Source organism: Mus pahari, chromosome 4 (genome assembly GCF_900095145.1).
Source record: "Mus pahari chromosome 4, PAHARI_EIJ_v1.1, whole genome shotgun sequence".
In the NCBI taxonomy this organism is placed as follows: domain Eukaryota; kingdom Metazoa; phylum Chordata; class Mammalia; order Rodentia; family Muridae; genus Mus; species Mus pahari.
The window spans coordinates 67,825,661-67,845,724 of NC_034593.1; the positions used below are offsets into that span (position 1 = coordinate 67,825,661).

At 36.3% G+C, this 20,064-nt stretch overlaps 1 protein-coding gene across 1 annotated transcript in view; it reads left to right on the plus strand.

Annotated features, from left to right (window-relative positions):
* Positions 1-20,064, plus strand: part of Fstl5 (follistatin like 5) — a 592,626-nt gene that overhangs the window by 421,708 nt on the left and 150,854 nt on the right. Inside the window, exon 8 of the mRNA XM_021196212.1 lies at positions 3,036-3,156. Within this exon, the coding sequence (XP_021051871.1) occupies positions 3,036-3,156 (121 nt within the window). The remainder of the gene's footprint in view (positions 1-3,035; positions 3,157-20,064) is intronic.

Here is a 20,064-nt window from a genome sequence, read left to right on the forward strand (position 1 = left end):
AATCCACCTGCCTCTGCCTCCCGGGTGCTGGGATTAAAGGCGTGCGCCACCACACATGGCTGTCTACTGGATCTTTAACCTTCTGATTCTAGTCTATCCCATCTCTCCATAATTATATAATCAATTTCCTCTTTCTTGGAAGATCATACCCTTCACACTAGTAATTTATACCAAATTCTTTGGTGAGATGGATTATGGCCTGCTTATCAAATGTTTAAAAACAAATGTCCACATATAAGAGTACACTTACTACACTTGTGTTTTTGGGTCTGGGTTAACCATTCAGAATGGTTTGCTTTTCTGTATTCATTCACTTTTTTATAGACATAGAGGTTGTTTTCAATTTTTAGCTGTCATGAGTAGAGTATCAAGGATCGTGGATGAAAGAATATCTCTTTAGATGTATGTAAAGTACTTTAGAGGTATATGCTGGACCTTGCAGTAGCATTATTGACTGCTTCCTGAAGAAAGAGCAGTGCAGAAGTTTTACCCAATTTATGAGCAGTCAGATTAAAAACAGCAACAACAACAACAAAAAACCCCAAAAAAACAAAAACAAAAACCCCAAAACAATGAATCTTAGCATTTTGACTGGTGTAAGATGAAGTATCAAAGTAGTTTTATTTGCATCTTGGTGATTATTAAGATATATATTTTTTTAATGTTTCCCAGACATGTATGTTTTATTTTAATGAACTTTATGCTTACTTCTATAACCAACATTTCTCAGGTTATTTGATTTCTTAAATGTCCATCTTTTTAGTTATATATATTTTAGATATTCACCCTCAATGAGATGTGTAATTGGTAGATAGTTTTTTGTGTATCATTCCACTTTATATTAATAATGGCATCCTTTGCCATGCAGAAGAATTTCAGTTTTGTGGGGTCCAATTTATTTTTTATTGATTTGTTTTTTAAGTCTTTAATAAAATATTTACTTGAGTTTTATTTTATGGTAAATTTTCTGGGCTATCTACAATATTAGCACTGTGTAAAGGATTTAACAAAACAAATTGAAATTCAATTCATTTCTAGAACCTTATAGGGTGGAATATTAAGGTACAGCAAGACACAAAAATAGCCCAATGCTGTTCATCATTGGCCATAGGTAGAAGTGTACTGAAAGTCACTGGACTTTGGCTGAATCATGGGGACTGAGCATGAATTCCCACTTAGAGTACACGCAGATATAGGTTTCATCTCCCCATGAAAATTGTCTTATTAAACGGTTGCTGAAACCATTAAGTGTTCTTGTAAACTTGTATACAAGAAAACTACGGGGAGAAGACTTTGAGTCAATGAAACTAGGGAAGATTGTTCTCACTGCTCCTGGCTCACTGCTATTTGCCACCCTTTAACTTTAAAGGGATCAACACAGACAGGATGTAGAGGCTCCTGGAGACTGAGAGAGGAGTCTGTTCTCTTCCTGCAGTTCAAGGAGGAGTAAAGAGAAGTCTAAAAAGCTCAAATGAGATCCAATTTGTTAATTTTTGTCCTTAGAATCTATGCTACCAGTGTTCTATTCAGAAAGCCTCTGGCAATGGTGTCAAGGCTAATCTTACACAGTTTCTCTTTTATTAGATTCTGTATTGATGCCATTGATCCACTTGGAGTTGTGTTTTGTGCAATGTGATACATATGGATCTAGTTGCACTCTTTAACACATATCCATCAACTTTGACATGCCCCATTCATTGAAGATGCCTTCTTTTATCCAGTGCGTAATTCTGACTATTTTGTGAAAACCCAAGTGTCCATTGGTATGGGGCTGACCCTTTCTCCAGGATAGCTTTTAAATTAGTTTTTCAGACTACTGATATCTCAAACTAGTGTCTGTGTTTAAGAAAATTCAATGGTTAAAAAGATCCTTTGATTTGTTTTCTTCAAAAGGACTATGGGCTAGAACCGTTATACAGAGAGACCCCTGTGATCTGTTTAATTGAAGCACAGTCATGAAAACACATTATTGTCATGACTGTAGACTGATGCCCCAGAGATCCTCCTCCAATCTGTGAAGATGGTGAGGCTAACAAGGAGTACAGTGCAGGCTGTTGACTCAAAGGTTTTCATTGAAATGTGAAGGCGAGAGAAGTAAGTGAAGTCAAATATGCCAACAAGCAGGCATTTTCCCCAAGATCAGCAGTTATGTTTTAGTAAAGAGTCGGCAGATTATAAGAGCAGGCTTTCCAAAGAAATAAAAACCAGATTTGACAATTGTTTTCTGCCACATACATTGATTTATTGAGAGGAGACTTTCTGGTTTATACCCTGCATTTCTAAGGTTAAGGATTAAGTTGTGATAAACAGATGTGAGTCTTTAATACATTTGCCCAGAAATGGCTATGCATTTGTTCTCCCAAATATCAAGTAGTAGGGATATTTATTCAAATGCCCAGTGCCCAGTATATTATGGCCTTTAAAGTTAAATTCTGTCTGAGTGTTTGACTGTGTTAATGTTCATGGTTAGCATAAGCAAGGATATGATTTAATCTCTATTGTCCCTCAAACAAACTGAAATAAAATAAAATATCCTATTGTGGAATGTGGCTATAATTACTTTCATTGAGAACACACTGATTTAATAACTTTATTATATTTCTAGATGATATAAAATAGTGGATAATTATAAGTCCAAAGACGTAATTAGCAATTTATTTATAATTATAAGACAAATTCTTATTAGAGATATATTCATCTAAAATCAGAGAAAAATGATACTAGAAAACTATTAATTTATATATTTCAAATTAACATGGAATATTTATATTTATCACTGAAAGCTTTATTCATCTAAAATTCAAAATATAAATTAAATTATATTAACAATCTTTTAATTTATATGTTTCAAATTAACAAGGAATACTTATCAGTGAAAGTTCACTTTTATTAAATAAATGGTAAGATAAGTTCAGCATCTGTTGAGTTTACATTGACAGTTTAGATTCTTTAAAAATCTTTAATATACTTATTTTGCTCCTGAACATAAGTGACTTCTCAATTAACCAACTCTGTGATTTATTTCGATTTTGTAGGACTTTGGCGATGATGGGTCCTTGTATATCACCAAGGTTACCACAGTTCACATGGGAAATTATACATGCTATGCAGATGGCTATGAAAATGTCCGTCAGACACACATCTTCCAAGTGAATGGTAAGACACATGGTTTTACTGTCACCAGTTTTGCCAAGCTAACGATATCACAGTGGATTGGACAGTACCTTAATTTTAGCAAGGTACAAATTTTTGATTTTGTACATACTGTTAGTATACTATCATTTACTTTTAAGACCCCAACTGATTGACACTATAAATTGACAACAATTTAGTCATCATAAACTATTCCAAAGTAACATCTTAAAGCATAGGAGGGAAAATTATCAGTTTTAGTTGAAAGTATCAATCATCAGGCAAACATAAGTTTTAGGAACCCATAACATTAGTAATTTAGAAATTTAAATCATAACAGCTGTTTTATTAATACTACTAACATTAAAGAAATCTTCTATGTTTTGTTTTTGTTTTTTTTGAGACAGGGTTTTTCTGTATAGCCCTGGCTGTCTTGAAACTTACTTTGTAGACCAGGCTGGCCTTGAACTCAGAAATCCACCTGCCTTTGCCTCCCACGTGCTGGGATTAAAGGTGTGTGCCACCACCGCCTGGCAGAAATCTACTTATTTTTGAGCCGTTGTGTCTGTTGTAACTCCAATACCTGTGTTGTAGAGGAAAAAAGATTGGGAGTTGATGTCCATCCTTAACTACAAAATGAGCCTAGCCTAGGAAACATGGAGCATTATCTTAGAGGTTTTTTGTTGTTGTTGTTGTTGTTTTGTTTTCTTTTTTACCACAGTATTATTTATGTGTATTATTATTTATGGCATAGTTTTAGTGGTTTGGAATGTTAATCAAAATACAAATATAAAAATTTTATTTAGCACAGATTTAACTTGAGTTGACATAAGATGCTGTGTATCTTGTGTTATTAGTACTAAGTTCCATACTTTAGCATATGTAGTATTTATCTACTCTGTGACCAAGCAGAGACTGCTTTGAGCAGGTAGACAGTGTGACTGACATGCAAGCCTGCATTTATAACAGAAACATGAGGCTATGAGTATGGAAGACTACCCTAGGGTCTTGTGGATTTACATCCACACTGGGGTTTCCTATCCACGTGTCCTGGAAAACTATGAAAGTGTTTGGTGTAGAGAATAGCGTATTTTAAGTTTTTATTGGCTATTTTCTTTATTTACATTTCAAATGTTATCCCCTTTGCAGGTCTCCCCTTTGCCCCCTCCCTATACCCTCCCCCCCTCTTCCCTCCCCCTGCCTTTATGAGGATACTTCACCACTCACCCACTCTCTCCTGTCTTCCCACCTTGGCATTTCCCTACACTGGGGCATCGAATCCCCACAGGACCAAGGGCCACTCCTCCCACTGATGTCCAGCAAAGCCAATGTAGTCACTTGGAAATAAGTACTTGTGCCCTAACATGTAGTGTCAGCTGTTCAGTGTCATTAAAAACGGGTCATGTTTGGAACGTGCTTAATTTTCCACTATCACTGACAAATCACATCTAAGTAAAAGAGGGACTGAAAACACAAGTCTTAGAGATGTGAGGGGAAGGGTAGGTAAATAGTGCTATGGAAAAAAAAAGAGAAAACAAAGAGACTGCATAATTATTGATGCAAAAGCTAAATGTGTGATGTCAGGCCTCGCTGTGTATTTAGGTACTTAATTTAACATTTGAATCAAATCAAGCACAAGCTTGATTAAATAACTTAAGAATGGGTATAGATAGTATGAGGAGTCAGACTTGAGCCTTGGATCTGAAATGTCAAGGAAGAGAATGAAGCCATCGAAACAGTGAGTGTAAGGAAACACATGTCCAGGAATGTGATCAAGAAAATGCTCTAAAATCCTGGCAAGTGGGGCTAGGTGTTTAGCTCTGTTGCTAAAGTGCTTATGCAGCAAGCTTGAAGCCTGGTGCTCAGTCCCAATGCACAATACCAGAACTCACAGATGAAGGCAGGAGAGTCTGAAATTCAACTCTTCCTCAGCTATATGGGAATTTGAAGCTAGCTAGCGTAGGACTCACTTGTAAAAAGACATTAATAACAACAGTGCTGGAAAACATGGGTAGTCTGATGGTCTTGGACACTCAATAGTATTAGGTACAGCCTGTGGCTTCTGGGGAAAACCCAGCAGGAGACTCACACTGGCTCTAGTTTGAAGTCAGTCTCCAAGGGAATCTGTGAAGAGGATAAAGCAGTGGCATACACTGAGTTTCAGGTGCTTTGAACAGGACCAACCCCTGAGCCATTTTTCCAGTTGGCTCCATGCTGTGGGTGCTTACAGTCTCTCTATATTAGGCCTGGTGTAACTGACATAGCAAGGCCTGTCCACATTTCCCTTTTACCAGTAATTGACTTCAAGCTAACGGACCAGTCTAGCTCTGGGAAATTCCTTACTGTTGGTGGAATTAAAGCATAAATATGTTCTACTTCACTCTATTGCAAGCAGTTAATTTTTGTCTCCTAACACCACTTCCTGTCAATCTCAGCCCTCCTTCTTTCACTCTAGCCACTTGCTCCTTCCTTAACAAGCCTAGTTCATATTCCATCTTCATCAGAACTTTATTTTAAGATATGAAAAAATAGAAATCCCCAGTCTTCATCAGTTATTTGGAATGCGTGGTTTTCCCAGACAAGCTGGAGACTGTGCTGCAGGGAGCTTGTGACACGTGGGAGTTCAGGTCATGAGAGCCACGGTGCATGGCTGCCATTCAGGGGTTCCTCCTCCTTGTTCCCCTCTGACACAGGTTTATTCAGAAAGTCATCTACTGTCAGAAAGTCATTGAGCGGCAGGTGAAAAATTCAAGAACCTGAGCCAAACTTTGGGTTTCTATCTTGTAGGACTCAAGCCCAGGCACCATGCTTGTTCCCTGTTTTATCCTCTCTTGTGAATGAAGTGTTTGTTCTTTGATGTAGGGCTTTTTTTTTTCTGAAAGTAGAATATGATTGAAAGAGTTAAAAAAAGGAGACCTCTGACATGAAGCCCCATCCCCCATCCACGTTAACCTTATGAAGTAATTGCAAGAAATTCAAAACAAACAGTTATCATTTCTGTGGCATTCTGCTTCCCCATTCCTAAGTATATAAACCCTCAAATCAGTATCAAACTGGATGCAATACCAGCCTTCTATTTATGTGATTATATTTAAATCACTTTGAGTTCCTGATACCAGCTTTTCTGAGTAGATTGTGGTTGATATAATCAAAACCTTATGCTGAAACAAAAAGCAGGAAGGCAAAGTACAACATAAGTGCTAGATCTGAGTACTTAAGCTTCGATTTGAACCATTTTTAAAACACTTTTTATATGAGTATGTGTGTTAAACCACCAATGTACTTTGTGTATGTTTGTATGTTATGTGTGTGAGTGAGTAACGGTACTTGATATATGAAGTAGGGAAAGGCTTAGCAATTTTAGAACCTTGCCTCAGGCATGCACACCCACAAATACATTCAAACACAGAAACAAAATAAACTCTTTCTTCCATAAGTTCATTCTCTTCATGGTATTTTATCACACTTTTAAAAGATTGCTTAATTAAGTGAACTACTTCTCTATTACTCCTACGTATGTATGTATGTATGTATGTATGTATGTATGTATGTTTGTATGTATGTTTGTATGTATGTATATGTAATATATATATGTATATGCTTATTTATTTTACTAGGCATTTCATCTTAACTGATCCAGGTGGCCAACTATTTACTTATTTTGAGCTTTAAACTATTTATTGCTTTTACATTTAAATGTAAAATTCATAAAATATATTCTGACCATGACTTAGTCTCATTAGATCCTTGAGATCTCCATTCATCCAATCCATATATTATTTCTCTCTGTGTGTTTAGAAAACAAACAGGAAAACAAACAAACACAGGACTTAAAAAACAACATTAAGCATGACAAGAAACACACATACACAAGAACATACTCATGAACATCCTCAAACATACCAACAGTGAGCACACAGAGAACACACAGCACACATGTATACACATGTGTGTGTACATACACAGGTGTACACAGGAACAACCAAACCAAACTAATATAGCAATGCAAAATCAGAGACTATAATACAAAATCAAAATTGTAGTAAGATAAGGGATGATGAAATCAAGCAATATGAGAATCTACAAAAGCACCACTGAATTTGTTTCCTGCTGGTCATCTGCTAGTGGACATAGTGCCTGCCTTCTAGTGTGTTTTATATACCTTATGAAATTCCACTAGAGAATAGGTATTATTTTTTCCTTTGCAAGTAGTTGTCAATTAGTGGTAGTCTTTTGGTTAGATATGAAAGAATGTTTCCAATTCTTCTGCTCAGTGCAAGGACACCTTCTGGCTTGAACCTGTGCAGGTCCAGATCATGCTGCTACCGTCCCTAGGAGTTCATTTCTATATCACTCACACAATATCTGTAAAAGCCAATTTTGTTGGTATCATCCATCACTCTAGCTCTTACAATATTTCAGACTTTTCTTTCCCATTGTCCTCTGAGAACCAAAGGCCAGGCTGTAATGATATCACCCATAGAACTGAATGATCCAACGTTTCTTACTTTCTGGTATAGTGCACTTGTGGGTCTCTGTATTTGTTGCCATCAGAAAAGCTTCTGATGATGGCTGAGCAAGATACTGATCTATGATCTATGGCAAGATACTGATACTATCTATGCCATTAGGAGTTGTTTATTGCTACGTTCCCTTAGCAGAACCATAGTATTTATAATTTTGCTTTTTCCCTAGGCATATGTAGTCTCAGGTTTTTAGCCACCTGTATTCCATCTCATAGAGTATGTCTGAAATTCAATCAGATAATGGTTGCTGACTTCTACATTGTGTATGTTTATGTATCAACCAGCTTATGATACAGACGGGTCATCTTTGTTGATCATAGCTTTTGTAACTGGATCGGTGGTCACCTGTCTCCTCCAGTAGAGTGAAGAATAACTTCCAGGTACATTAACACTATTAAATAGGGGTTAAGGTTCTATTTAGGTGCCAGATCAACTTCTTCATGCTAATAAAGTACGTAAGTGTCCTTCAGCAATACAGCATCACCATTGTGGAAAGCAATCAGTATCCTTGGAAATATCTTGGTACTTTCTGTGTCACTCCATTGGCAAGCACCTAAAATAGAAATACATCACGCTCCTGGTACTAGAAATTTCATCTGGTGGCAAAAGAATTATATTTAGGGCATTATCTTCTCCACTATTTGGTGAATGCATTTAGTTTTCTTTCCTAATTGTATATGTTTTTATGAAGTTTCTACAGTCAGAGGTTTCCACTTAATCTATCAAATGGTCATTCTTATTAGTTGTCCTTCCTGCATTGCCTCTCTTATATCCTCTTCTCCCCCTGTCCCTGTTTAATACACAGGTTCCAGTCTTCCTATTTCCCCATAACATTATATTTTATTTTACCTTCCTGGTAAGATTCCTCCATATTATTCCCTTTCTATACAGCAAACATCTGATCATATAGATTGCAGCCTGTTTATGAAAGACTTACAAACAAAAATCCACAGCTAAGCAAATATAGTCTCTCTCTGTCTTTTGGGTGCTTTACCTCACTCACAATGGTTTTCTTTTATTTTTATCTTTCTTTGCTTTCTTCAGCTCCATTCATTCTTATGCGAAGATCATACACTCCCTAAACTCACAACTCTCTCTCTCTCCCCCTCTCTCTTGATAAATATTTCATTGTATAAGGGTCTCACATTTTCTTTATGCATCCATTTGTTGATGCATATCTAGGCTATTTTAATTTCTGGCTGGCTATTAAGGATTGCAAACAATGAACATGAATGCGCATGTATCTACGTAGCAGCAAGCAGAGTTCTCATGCCTAGGAAGAGTGTAACTGGATCTTGAGGTAGATCTGTTTGCAGCATTCTGAGGAAGTATCTCATTTGTTTTCACAGTGCCTCTACACTTTGTAAGTATGAATTTATTTGCATTTTCTAAATATAGCCAACATGTTAAACCAGCACCATTTGTTAAACACGCTCTTGTTTCTCCAATGTGTATTAGTAAATTCTTTGTCAAAAATCAGGTGTCAGCTGGTGTGGGGACTTGCGTCTGGACTCACATCTGATTCCATTGATCAACCTATCTGTTTTTTTGCCATAGCATCCTGTTTTTACTAGTATAATTTGACAGTACAACTTCAAATTGAGAGCAATGATACTTTCTGAAGTTTTATTATTTAGAAATTTTTAACTATCCTGAACATTTTGTGATTTCATATAATGCTGAAAATGGTCCTTTCAATTTATGTGAATAACTTAGGTGGCATTTTGATAGCAATTGTGCAGAGTCTGTTGAAGGATTTTGGTAGAATGGACATTTCACAATATTAATCCTACAAATTCATTAGCATGAGAAATCTTTCCTTTTACTAACATCTCTTTCAATTTCTTTCTTAAATATTTTAATGCTCTTAAAATACAAGTCTTGCTTACTTGTTAGGTTACATACACTCACACACACCATACACTTATATAACATGTATATAGCATATGTAATATTTATATTATATTAATATATAATATTGATAATAATATGTTACATATTACATAATACAATGTGGGTGTAATTTTAAAGTAATTGTGAAAGTCATTTCCCATAATATTTATCATTTGCAGAAGTTTTCTCTTGAGTTTGTATGGTATTTAATTTATTTTTATTTTTATTCTTTAATCCTTTTTTTGAGCTCATACTTTATCCCCCTCCTGGTACTCCCTGGGGCCCCAGGTCTCTCGAGGTATAGGTGCTTCTTCTCTGACTGAGTCCAGACCTGGCAATCCTCTGCTATATATGTGTTGGGGCCTCATATCAACTGTTGTATGCTGCCTGGTTGGTGGCTCAGTGTCTAAGAGATCCCAGGGTTCCAGGTTAGTTGAAACTTCTGGTCTTCCTATTGGGTCACACTCCTCCTTGGCTTTTTCCAGCTTTTCCCTAATTCGACCACAGGGGTTACCAACTTCTCTCCATTGGTTGGATGTAAATATCTGTTTGAGCCTTTCAGAGGGTAGTCATGATAGGCCCCTCTTTGTAAGCACACCTTAGCACCAGTAATAGTGTCAGGCCTTGGGACCTTCTCCTGAGCTGGATCTCAGTTTGGGCCTGTTACTGGATCTCCTTTTACTCAGGCTTATCTCCATTTTGTCTCTGCAGTTCTTTCAGACAGGAGTAACTCGGGGTCATAGGTTTTGACTGTAGGATGGCAACCCCATTCCTTCACTTGGTGCCCTGTGTTTTACTGGAGGTAGACTCTACAAGTTCTCTCTCTCCACTGTAGGGCATTTCATCTAAGGTCTCTCCCTTTGAGTCCTAAGAGTCTCTCACCTCTCAGGTCTCTGGTACATTCTAGAGTGTCCCCACACCTCTTACCTCCTGAGGTTGCCTGCTTTGTTCTTTCTGCTGGCCCTCAGGGTTTCAGTCGTGTTGCTCGCAGCCATATCTGATCATGTTCCACTTTTCCCCTTCCTGTTGCCTTTCCTACCCAGGTCATTCCCTTCCTCTCTCCCTTCCTGTGTTGGCTTTATTCTCCCTCCCAAGTGGGATTGAGGCATCCTTACTTAGGTCCCTTGGCTTGATAGCCTTCTTGAGTTCTGTTGATTGTATCCTGGGACTTCTGTACTTAGTGAGTATATACCATGCATATCCTTTTAGGTCTGAGTTACCTCACTCAGGATGATATTTTCTAGTTCCACCCATTTGCCTGCAGAACTCATGATATTCTCGTTCTTAATAGCTGAGTCCATTGTGTATCTTGATCTAGTTTTTAGTCACAAATAAGTTGTTCACGTTTCATGAGATTTTATACTTTTGTTGTTTCTTTCTTTCTTTCTTCTTCTTTTTTTTTTTTTTTTGTTGATATCCAGTTTTAATATATTGTGGTCAGAATCCAGTAGTTTTTCAATAGTATTGTATCCTTCAAGTTATAAGCTGTGTAGAAGTATGTAGGCAGTTTTACAGAATGTTTCATGCGCTTCTGAGAAGAAGCTATATACCTTGATGTTTGTATGAAATGTTCTATAAACATTTGCTAGGTCCATTTATTATAGGACGTAATAGAAATTAAATCCACAGTTTCTCTGTTTAGGCTTTGCCTAGATGAGCTGTCTTTGTTGAGAGTAGAGTATTGAAGTCACCCACTATCACTGGCATATGCTAATAGAATAAGGTACCGAGGAAAAAGATATGCCATTTGGGCTTCAAAAGATTTCTCCAAGTATCTTGGATATTCTGCTAATAATAAACAGTTTAAAGTATAAAATAGATGGCATATGACCCACTAAACTTTTGTACTATTTAGGGATTCAATAACTATGATGATAGACTACCAGGAGCCAAATCAACTCAAGGAGGAAAGAATTTATTTCATTTTAAACTTCGATGTAATAAATAGCCACTCGTGGATGTCAATACAAGAACTCAAGTCAGGCACTAGAAGGCAGGAACTCAAACAGAAACCATGGAGGAATTCTGTTTACTAAATGCTCCCCATGGCTTTAGCGTGTTATGGTTGCTTGTTTGTTAGGTTAGGTTTGGTGTGGTTGGTTGTTATTGTTTAGTTGTTGTGTTGTTGTTTAATAATCAGGGCTGCCCTGCCCAGGGTTGGTATTACCCACAGAGAGCAGGGATTTTCAACATTAAACATTAATCAAAAATTGTTCCATAGGCTTCTCTGTGGATCCAGGGGCATTTTCCAATTTTCTGAAGTTCCCTTTTCCTAATTGACTCTAGCTTGTGTCAGATTGACAAAACACAAGCTAGCACAGGGTTCCTAAGAAATTCAGTAGCTCAAGTATTTTAAATTCGTTTCCTACTTCTAGCCTTTGGGAGGAAAAGAATCATAGTATAAAAAAATACTGAGTGATTGAATTCAGCCATCAGGGTCCACAAACTTCTACCAGAAATACGTTTTAAGGATTGTAATATTTAATCCCATTTGGCCTTAAATGGCATCTCTGAGAGGGGAGGCCCTTAGTCCTATGGAGGCTTGATGCCCTAGCATAGGGGGATGCTAGAGCAGTGAGGCAAGAGTGGGTGAGTGGGTGGTGGAGCACCCTCATAGAGACAAAGGGGAGGGGAAGAGGAGATAAGAATGGGGGGAATAAGGAGGGGAAACCAGGAAGGGGATATCATTTAAAATGTCAATGAATATAATGATGTTTTTAAAAAAAGAGATAGTAGCTAGAGAATAGGAGGAGGAATGGGCACAGGAGCTGTTGGAAGGAGGCTACCAGGGAGGGGGAGGGGAGAAAGTGATAGAATGTGCTTCCACTTAAAAATCATAAAATATAAATAAATAAATAAATAAATAAATAAATAAATAAATAAATAACAAAACAACAACAACAACAACAACAACAACAAAAGAGCCAAGATGTGTTTGCTCTGTGCACTGTGGAGCTAAACTTACTGCTGTTCCATTAGCATCACAGAGACCTCCGTTTAAGAGTAAACCTTGGTCAATATTACCAAAGTTCAGAGAAAAGTAAAATATTTCTGCAAGCTCTAAGATTCAGAAAGTTGGAAGAAAGAAGCTACCTGCCCCACCATGCCTCAGAGGCACGTGTTCCAATATGTTCATAGCAGCCTTATTTGTGATAGCCAGAAGCTGGAAACCACTTAGATGTCCCATGACAGAAGAATGGATACAGAAAATGTGGTTACTGTACACAGTGGAATACTACTCAGCTATTAAGAATAAGGACATCCTGAATTTTGCAGGCAAATAGATGGAAGTAGAAAATATCCTTAGTGAGGTAACTCAGACCCAAAAGGATGTGCATGGTATGTACTCACTAATAAGTGGATATTAACTAAAGGGGAAAAAAAAGTACAGAATACCCAAGATAGAGTTCACAGAACTAAAAACAGAATCTATTTTCAATTAAAAAAAGAGAACATAAGAACTTGAAAAGTCTGTGGAGAGAATGATAGATGTAAAAACTATGGCAAATTCTAAAAATACAAATTAAAAATATAAAGAAAGTTTACAGAAATGACTTTTATTGATAATGTTAGCTATATTTAAGTTCAGGAATGTATTTTTTTATGCATGCTAATCTCTCTCTCACTGTTTCTCTCACACACACAAGCACACACACACATTTATACACATGACAGTGATAGTTATATTTGCCTATGACAAAATATAGAAATTTCTATAGCTACTATACATCTTTAAATGTTGTTACAGTTAATAACTTCCTGTTAGCAAGCATTGAACAATAGACTATGTCAGGGTTCCCTGAGCTCTGATAGGAGGGATCTGATGGAGATAGCTCATTATGGGATAAGTGTTCCAATGTCTCTTACTCTATACATATTTTCTGGATGTGAGTCTCTGTATTCATTCCCGTTTGATGCAGGAGAATGCTTCTCCTATGATAGCCGAGCAAGGCCTTGACTTATGAGTAGACCAGAATGTCCTTTGAAGGCATTTTGCTGCTATGTTCTTTTAGCTTAACAGTAGTATTTGGTGTTCCCTTAGGTCTCTGGGATGTCTAGTTGCAGGTTCTTGGTTTCTCCAGTGTCAGGAACAGGTTTGCTCTCATGGAGTAAGCTTTCAGTCATAACCTGATTTTGATTTGGTTACTCCAAAAACCTTGCCGCCACAATTGCACTAGTATACCTTGTAGTCAGGACGTTATTTTAGATGAAAGGGTGTGAGGCTAAGTTGGTATTTCCTCTTCTCTTGTGGTTTCATGTAGAGAAACTTTGGTACCATGAACAATACTCAGGAGGGCTGAAGAGTCTATGTAGCCACAAGCTCAGCTTCTCTATGTTTAATGATTTATATAAGTGTTGTCTTCAGCAATGGGGCCTTGTCAACAGTTTAGAGAAGGCAAGCTGTATTCTTCTTCTGAGTTATAGTCTACATTCTTAGGGAATTTTCATAGGACCAAGAACTCAAATAAATACAACCCCTTCCTGGTACTGAAAGCTTCATTTGATGACAAGAGATTTCAATTAGGTCCTCAAGTTCCCTATTATTTGCCAATTTCATTTATACCACTTTCATATATACTTCTACAGTATGAGATTTCCATATTACCCCTCAAATAGAGCTCAATTTTAGCTGTCTATTGCCAAATTAATCCCTCATTCATTACTTCCCTTCTCATTTGATCACATTATTCCATCCATCATCTACTCATTCCTTCTATTTCCCTTTCCTACAGAGATATATTTGACCCCTCCCACCCCTAATTTCCCCCTCTATAGCTAACTTCTGTGGTTGTAGAGATTGTAGATGAATATCATTGACTTAAAAGATTATATCTACATACAAGTAAACTCATATTATATTCATTTCTCTGAGTAGACTCATATAAGGATGATTTTTTTCTAATTCCATCAGTTTACCAGCAAATTTCATTATTTCATTCTTTTCAATAGCATAGTAATATTCTACTGTGTAAATGGACCATACTCTCTTTATTCATTCATCCGTTACAGGATATCTACATAGAATACCATTTCTGATCTTTATAAATAAAGGAACAGTGAACATAGTTGATAAGTATCTCTGTGGTAGATTTCACATCATTTAGGTATAATGTCAAGAGTTGTATAGCTTGATCTTGAGGTAAATCGAATCCCATCTTGTTGCGAGACTGCCATGCTGATTTCCACAGTAGCTGTATTATTTTGCAATCCTACAAGCAATGTATGATTGTTTCCTTTATTCCATTTTATTCTCAACATGAACTATAACTTGTTTTTCTGATGAGTGTGAGATAAAAATCTCAAAGTTTTACGATTAGCATTTCCTTAATTGCTAAGAATTTTGACCATTTCTTTGAGGGTTTTTCAGCCATTCAAGTTTTCTGTTTTGAGAACTGCTAGTATAGATCTGTACCCATCTTTAAAAATTGTTTTTTTTTTTTGTCTTGGTATCTAGTTTATTGAGTTGCCTATATATTTTGTATATTAGTCTTCTGTAGGATATATAAATGGTAAACAAATAAACAAACACCTGTTCCAATTTGTAGCCTTATATTTCGTGTGAATAACAGGATCCTTGCCTTTTAAGTTTTAGGAGGTTTGATTTATTAATTGTTGATCTTAGTGCTTGTGCTAATGGCTATTCCTGTGCCAATTAGTTCAAGATTATTCTACACATTCTCCTCTAACAGATTAAGTATATCCTGTTTGATGTAGAGATCTTTGATCCATAATTTTTGTGCTAGGTGATAAATATGAATCTATTTGGATTCTTTTATATACATCAATCCAGATTAACCAGTACTCATGTTAAAGATGATTTCTTTTATCTAGTGTGTATTTCTGGTCTCTTTATCAAAATTTAGGAGCCCATAGGATATGGGTTTTTAATCCAGGTCTTCAATTCAGTTCTATTAAAGTATGTGTCTTTGTAGAAATACTTTGCAATTTTTATTACTTTAACTCTGTAGTACATCCTGAATTTGAGGATGATAGTACCTCTGGCAGTTATTTTGTTATTTGGGATTGTTTAGCTATCTTGTTTTTTTTTTTCTTTTTTTTTTTAGTTTAGTTTTGTTTTGTTTTATTTTTGTTTTTTCATGTTTCCATATGAGGCTGAAAATTGTCCTTTCAAGTTCTGTGAAGAATTGTGTTAGAATTTTGATGAGGACTGCATTGAATCTGTAGATTGCCTTTTGTAGGATGGTCACTTTTACTACATTAATCCTAACAGTATATGAACATGGAAAATCTTACCATTTTCTGACATTCTCTTCATTTTCTTTCTTCATTGTCTGAAAGTTTTTATCATACAAGTCTTTAACTTCCTTTGTTAAGGTTACCCCAAGATATTTTATATTATTTGGGGCTATTTGGAATGTGTTAAATTTCTGATTCTTTATCATTCTTTTTCTCATTTGTATATAGGCAAATCTAGTGATTTTTGTGAGTTTATTTTATATCTAATTGCTTTGTTGAAGTGTTTATCAGCATTAAGAGTTTACTGGTGGAATTTTTAAGGTCACATATACACTATCATTTCATCAGCAAATAAAGGTATTTTGACATCCTTTTTTGATGTTTGCACTCTGATCATGTCCTCTATTGTCTTATTGCTCTATCAAAGGTTTCAAGTATTATATTGACTAGTTATGGAAAAAGTGTACAACATTGTCTTCTTTCTGATTTTAGTGGCACAGGGGCTTAGGTTTCATTTAGACATTGCCTTACGGGGTTTCTTTAACCAAACTGGTTATCTGGCATTCATGTTATTAAACTACTATTCAATCTTATTCCTCAGCATTTGGATGTTACATGATGCATTTTGCTCTTTTTGTTTTGTTTTGTTTGTCTAATGATACATTGCCTTTTTAGCTTTGTTTTTCATTTGTACTGCAGTTGACTCACGGGTTGGTAGAGGGTTTCTAGTTTAAGCGTCGACCAGACATGACAGCACCACACAGCACAATAACAGTACTTGTTGAAATTCCAGATTTGGTAAACTACTTATCACCTTTCCATCAGGTAAAGTGTACAAATAAAAGCAAGCTTTGAATGTCTCACATTGCATTTTCCCTAATTATAGAAAATGTGTGTGATGTGAGGGAAGCATTTTACTTTTATAGGTTTTATTTTATTGGATATTCTCTTTATTTACATTTCAATTGTTATCCCCTTTCCAGGTCTCCCCTTCAGAAACTACCTATCCCATCCTCCCTCCCCCTGCCTCTATGATGCTGCCCCCCCATCCACCCACTCCTACCCTCCAGTCCTGGCATTTCCCTATACTGGGGCATTGAACCCCCTCAGGCCCAAGATTCTCTCTTCCTACTGATGTTCAGCAAGGCCATCCTCTGCTACATATGCAGCTACATATGCTCTTTGGTGCATGGTCTAGTCCAGGGGAGCCTCGGTGGGGGCAAGCATATTTTTGCAACAGTTTCCAAATGAGTTTCCCAAGGAAGGCCTTGGGGACTTCTACTCATAACACAATAAAATAGCCAGGGGAACGGAAGCTGGGAAGATTTTATAGTGAAGCCTTAGGATGATCAGGAACAATCCTGCCCTCTTGTCAGGAGTACCAATCACCATGTTCTACCACATGGTCTTTGAGAAGGGTAGCAGGCTGAGTTTAAAGTAGAAAAGGGAATATGTGCAATGTACATGTGGCCTGATGTTTCCTTAAGAACATTGTATTCACCAGCTTTCTTGAGGGAGGAATGACAAAGACTACTTGTAAGGTGACACTTAAGATCCCCACATTGTCTCCCTGGGAGCAGGAGGTTTGAGATCTAATGCTACAATAGAATTCCATATGCTTGTCAAGTTGGGTGCACAGCAATCCCAGCAATCTCTGTAGAAACTCATTTGGCACACATACTTTGGATGATTTTTGAATCCAAAACTGTGATTAATGCTTTAGAAGGGATTATTGCAAGCTTGCACCCCACTGACCGCTCTTGATGTAGTCTTGTCTTGAGTTACAAATGTTCTATGCTTTGATTTGTTTTTATTCTGTTGCATATTCTGTTATGTCTTTCCGCTGCTTATACTGCTCATTTTCCATTTGTTCTCCCATTTTTTTTTCTCCCAGGGGAGATCCATCTTTAAAGGCAGATTAGCCACCTTTTAAATCTTTCTTGGAAGGAACTTCATAAAAAATTTTATTCTTCCCTATTTTTGATGCTTTTTTTCCTAACTCAGACAGCATTGGACTTGTGTCTCTTTCTGTTGTCCTATGGGATATGTCACAGTAAGAGACAGTAAAATATTACATCTTCCTGCCAAAAGCACTCACAGTTGAAGCAAATATTTCCACCTGGTCCTTGGTGATTTGACTCTTCCCGCCCAGAAGCTTTTCTTTGTAAACCACTTTGTAACCTACTCTCAAACAGAATCTGGTTATTCTGTTCCCCAGATTACTTTTTTGTATATTTTATCTTGGCTGTTCCTAACCTCAGAGTCTCAGCTCCATAGATTCCCTAGCCTTGTGCCCTTATGTATGGAGGAGAACTTAATACAATCCCAGCCATCAATGTCACTTTGAAATAACTTCAGAAATTTTGAGAGAATTTTAGACTGTTCTTTTTATATTTTTTGTACAATTTTATCTATAATTTATGTAAATGCTTGGCATGAATCTTTGAAATAGCCAAACTATTAAAGTAATATATTGATTATTCTTATTTATTTAGTTTGTGAATGCTACTGTCCATATAGGGAAATCAGAGGACAATTGGTGTCAGTTGCATCTCTCCTTTCATTTGGGTTCAGGTCATCAGACCTGAGGACAAGCACCTTTATCCTTTCTCTCTTCTTTGAAATCTCTTCACCTATTTTTGTTAATATTTTTGTGTAACCCTGACTACATATTTCTGATAGCATTGTTTGTCAGATTGAAGGTAAGTGTGTGGGACTCCCTAGAAAGCTGTGAACATGCATACCCATTTTCATCCTTGGCATCCATCAGGTAAAAGCCTCCTCAAGGAAGGAATGGTCTATCCTAATGCCATTGATGCTCATGCCTTTCTCCACCATGATATCATCCAGTCTCTTCATTTGGCCATTCTCTTGACCTAATAGATAATTTGGCAGATATCTAGGAGATCTAAATCCAAATTCTTTTTTTTTTAAAAAAAAACGTTACTGTCTCTTTGAAATTTAGCAACACAATTTAAAAATTATGTACCACTTAACCCTCATCTCCATTTCCTGTGATTAATTTCAACCAACTTGCTATATCCAAAACACTACCACCTTCTAGCATACTGCACACCTGACAGACATGCAACAGTACATGTTCCCTCCCTATCTTATTACTTTTAAAAGAAATATTCATTCTACTAAATTGATTAAAAGTTAAAGAATTATTAAGCTGATCACATTTGTCTACTACTACTTATATCAATAATAGCATATCTAATTTAGTTAGATAAAGAAAAATATTAAATATTAAATATAATTAAATATTATTTATAGATTAGTCTTTCTAGAAATACATTCTCGCTTTCTCGGTCTCTATTTTTATGTCTCTCTTTCTCTTTTTTTCTTTCCCTCTTGCTTCCCAGCTACTTTCAGAGATCCCACTGCATATGTACCTTGAGGTTTCTGGTTCTTCTTTCTTGACACATTTTGGGGTCTTACGCATACTTTTACCAATTAGACTACTAAAACACTTTATCAAGTTCAAATGATATCTTTATGAGTCATCCCTAGTGTGTATATGTTGGTCAGGGCAAATTCAGAGCTCATACTTTTCATTTATATCTGGTTGTGTTTTGTTTTTCTTAAAATCATCTTCTTATTAATTTGGGAGCTACTATGCATTTTATTCTTTCTTTGTATCTTCATTCTCTAATCTTGACATCTTTAGCAATTTTAATTCTTAGACATTCTTAGAGACAATGAAGCAACAAATTTTCATTGCTGATTTAGCTTTCAAGGTTTTAGTGGGTTCATGAAGTTATTTCTTAATCAAACACTTTAAGCTGAGTACATTTAATGGCTTAAAAGTTGTGGATATTATTTGTCCCCAGGAACACATTATAGCTGATGACTTTCACATTTATCTCCATAAAATTCTGGTATTTAGGGACTGTATCTTGGGTATGAGGAATTTTTCTTTGGTATCCATGGGTTTTGGTTGGAAGTTTTTTTTTCATTAATTTTAGAAAGGTACATTTTCTTTGGGTGAACAAAATGTAGATTTGGTCACTGATCATCACATACAATATTTGTGTTCATGTAGGCAGAGCTGTCTAAAAGATTCAGATCTTAGGAAGCAGGTTACCTTTTGTATATGCTGTCATTATTCAGTTTTGAGTTGGAAAGATCCAGTGTTCTGTTATTTTTAATATGGGTGAATTCAATTATTTCTTTTAAGATACCATTCGATATCTTTTTTCCCCATATATATCTATAAATAGGATGGGGTTTTGTGTTTTTTTTTTCTTTTCTCCTTTTAAAACCCAGTTTCCCCAAGAGCTACAAAACACAAACCATAATGCAGCGAGTT